At 42.0% G+C, this 3558-nt stretch overlaps 1 protein-coding gene across 1 annotated transcript in view; it reads right to left on the bottom strand.

Moving 5' to 3' along the window:
- Positions 1–268: 268 nt before the first annotated feature.
- map3k15 (mitogen-activated protein kinase kinase kinase 15) overlaps positions 269–3558 on the bottom strand; it is a 17894-nt gene continuing 14604 nt past the window's right edge. The window contains exons 26-29 of the mRNA XM_031850395.1: positions 2492–2604; positions 2312–2418; positions 2149–2225; positions 269–1823 (exon numbers count right to left, since the gene is read on the bottom strand). Coding sequence (XP_031706255.1) covers positions 1730–1823; positions 2149–2225; positions 2312–2418; positions 2492–2604 — 391 coding nt within the window. The 3' untranslated portion in view covers positions 269–1729. The remainder of the gene's footprint in view (positions 1824–2148; positions 2226–2311; positions 2419–2491; positions 2605–3558) is intronic.

Below are 3558 nucleotides of genomic sequence, written 5' to 3'. Positions count from 1 at the left end.
AGTAGGAGGCAAACAGGTTTCAGCCACGTAACGCATCCATTCACTCTAGCACAAAGGTAGTATATGAATAACGTGGCAAGGAACAGCAGTAGTTATCTCTGTGGGTTCATTCGAGGTCGGTTTTGTACTAAAGAGCATTTTTAGAAAAAGTTGGAAACGAAATGACACAAGCATCTATTTAGGTACATAATATGAATATACTGCAAGGAAAATGACCAATATCTGACAACTTAAACATCAAAACAAAGCGGGCAACGATTTCATTATTTCCGGGTTTATTGCAGTTTTAAAGCAATCAATGAAACAAACGAGCACGTACATACAACAAAGTTGGAATAATAAAAAAATAACATTTAAATACACAAAACACAGAGAGGAGAAAAGAAAAGTAACTTCATTAAAAATATCAAGGAAATATTAATAACATGCGTACAAATGTAAAGGCAGTGACGTGGTGGCACTTATGATGTGACCTCAACGTGGCTACATTATGCTTATGTTACAAACTTTAAACATTTAGACTTAAAACTTGTGTGCGTTAGTTTATATATCCACCATTGCACAGTTATGCATTATCTAGATATTTATCCAGTAAATTCAAAGTTTACCATTCGGATGCAGAACAAAGGGACTGGCAGACAGATCAGACTAAAAGCGAAGTTGTTTTGGCTCGTTAGTTTGTATTATGATTACTACATCACAGAGAGAGACGTTGGCAAAAGACTTTGTGGTTTCTTTACAGAGAACAGCGTCCGCGCTTGGATTCAAGCATTTTACAGAAACATGTCGATCAACTTTCTGCTGTTCATCAGTATGCTCAGAATGCAGATGAACAGAGCAGATCTGACTGATGGAGGAACTTACTCATGCGCGAGGGCTGAAGCTTAGTTCATACCCGCCATAGTGAAGCCGGCGCCAGTGTTGCAGCGCTTGGTCATGCACCTCTGAATTTTGGTATTTGCGCAAATAGTTGATAAAAGCACTATTAACATGTCTATGGATGATACAAAGAAGGCCAATTGGTCTTTAGTAACAGGAGTTCTTCAAAATCTTCATTTGTGTCAATATTTTGCAGCCAAATCAAATTGTTTACAGGATGTTCAACCTTTTGTTTCTATATAATGCATTTAATACTTGACTTGTTTCTTTACAGGGCTTGTAGAAAGACAATAAAGTAGTTCATGAATATGAGATATGAGTCTACAGATTATTACAATCCCGTCTCTTCATTGTGGAGGTTGGAGGTTTGGTGCCAAGCTTGAGTACAAGCAAAGCTTAAGACGGAAGCAATGCAACCTTGTTTTGGCAATATTCTGTAGATATATCGAGACTTTCATTGGACGCCACTGAACAGCTACGTTACGGACATTTTGGGAACGATCCTGAGTGGAGTGTCACTTTAATCTGTTTCCATGTTTGCTAGGATGCATTTTTCTTTCAAGCACAAATACATTGTGGCATTTAAATGCACGCACAGATACATACAGTAACGCCTGCACTAGAGCGCTTTGGTCTGGTCAAATCTGACAGTGTGTGGAGATGTAGAGTCAAACGTCGGATTCCGTACGTACGACGCAGTGACGACAATGAGAAAAGGCACTGTGGAGAGAGAGAGAGGGAGAGAGGGAGAGAGGGAGAGAGAGAGATCCATGCGGGGCTGGTACTGTGCAGATGTGTGCGTGTTCTTCTGCCGATCAGAGTCCTCCAGAGCTGTAGTCCGTGTGTCCCATCATGCATCATCTTCCGAGCGTTCGTCAGGCCTCAGCCTCTCCCGCTCTCGGTGCCTCTGGATGGCCCGCCAGATGCGGCAGAAGACTCCGCCCCTGAGGGGAACGAGGGTTAGTCACAACAGATTGGCGTATGATGGCGTCAAAGGGTATCTTTCAAAGAGGAAGACCTACTTCAGCTACTCTTGGAAGCTGATTTAAATAATATCAGTCTTGTTTCATTCACATTTCATTTTATTTGAAATTTAAATGTCAAGGAGACCATGCATCTTAAAACCTGTAGATGTTCTTTTTTTAAAGAATTATAACTTTGTTGAAGGATTTGTTTTATCGTACCACTATTTTTAAATAACAAAGCCAAGAGTAGCTTGATTTCATGCTCCCTGCTGACAAAAGTCATCATGATATGAAGAGTAGATACCGTAGACGTAGACAGTGGAGGTCATCTTTGGTAACTTCAGTGAGAACGTCGGTCAGTGTGTACTCCTCCAGCACAAACTACAACACAACACAATCAAATTAACACATAATGTGCTGCGGTGCTGCTTATGGACAGATGTTCAAAAGCCGAACAGATACTCAACCTTATCTATGGTGTCAGCGTCCGCCCCCTGCTCTTTAAGCCAATCAGTGAGCTGCTTGTCTGGTTCGTGGTCTGCTGGGATTTTGAAGATGGATGGAGGTAAAATGTCTGTTCAGAGAAAACAAGAGCGTTAGAGCGGAAGAGAAGCACAGACAGAAGAATAATCCATCAGGGTGTTTACCTAGTGGTCTGTGTCGGGCTCTGACCAGCTCCATGTCGTGTGTTCTCTGCTGCAGCGTGGCCTTCAGGACCTGCTGGTACTCCTTCTCCTTCTGCAGCAGCTCCTCCAGCAGCCTGCAGCGACAGTGACATCTGTTATGATAGCCAGTAAATCTCACAGGCGCACAGCATGGAGGGCACAGATGAATAGCGGCATGGTCTAACCAGAAAGCTGTCGCAACAGATAGAACCGTGTGCAGCAATTACACTGTTATGGGCGACAGTAGGACGAAGGGGATTGAAGAAGAAGCCCACACGCACCTCCCAAAACTCAACACTTTGTGTGGCCCTCATAAAACTACTGGTTAGTCCAACTTCCTGTCAGAAAACTGCAACAGAACTGGCCAATTTACGGTTGTTTTCTGCAATTGCAGGGATTAAAAATGCCAAAGACTCTCATCAGAGTGCAATTGGCAACGTGTAAAGAGCTATATATTTGGTGTTTGTGTGTAAAATGGTGACGCAATATAACTTTTCAGATTGGTTTACATAGTTTTGAATGAAATGTTTTGTGTAAATGTTAGTTGTTTTTGCTGAGACATTTTAACAATAATTTGTCTTTCTCTTGCTTCACCTTTTCTAAACGTTGAATAATCTCTCTGAGCTTTTGCATCGTACTGCATCTTTGTCTTTATTGCCACACCTAAAACAGACAAATGTAGCTTCAGTGAGACTTTCACCCGGTTAAAGAAAAATGTTTAATACAAAACAAATTCAATCTTTCAGTTTGTCATTATTTATGGCAACGTTTAGATGTTATATCAGTGTTCAGGTTGTGTGTGTGGAGCTCTTTTACTCCTACTGTTATGTCCCTGCTGTGTTTCATGACCCGGTGGGGTCAAGTGACAAATCACGCAGCCCGTCAGCTAATGTGTCCGCGACATGCATAGCGTGTGTGTGTTTGCACATTATGGGTGTGTGCACATTCTTTCCATCTCCTCCACTTCTTTTCACACAATGTGCCTGCAGCAGTTTTTCCCGTGTGTGTGTGTGTGTGTGTGTGTGTGTGTGTGTGTGTGTGTGTGTGTG

This window comes from Anarrhichthys ocellatus, unplaced genomic scaffold, assembly GCF_004355925.1.
Source record: "Anarrhichthys ocellatus isolate YVR2014 unplaced genomic scaffold, GSC_Weel_1.0 scaffold10, whole genome shotgun sequence".
NCBI classification, from domain to species: domain Eukaryota; kingdom Metazoa; phylum Chordata; class Actinopteri; order Perciformes; family Anarhichadidae; genus Anarrhichthys; species Anarrhichthys ocellatus.
This window is presented reverse-complemented; position numbering and strand designations above follow the sequence as displayed.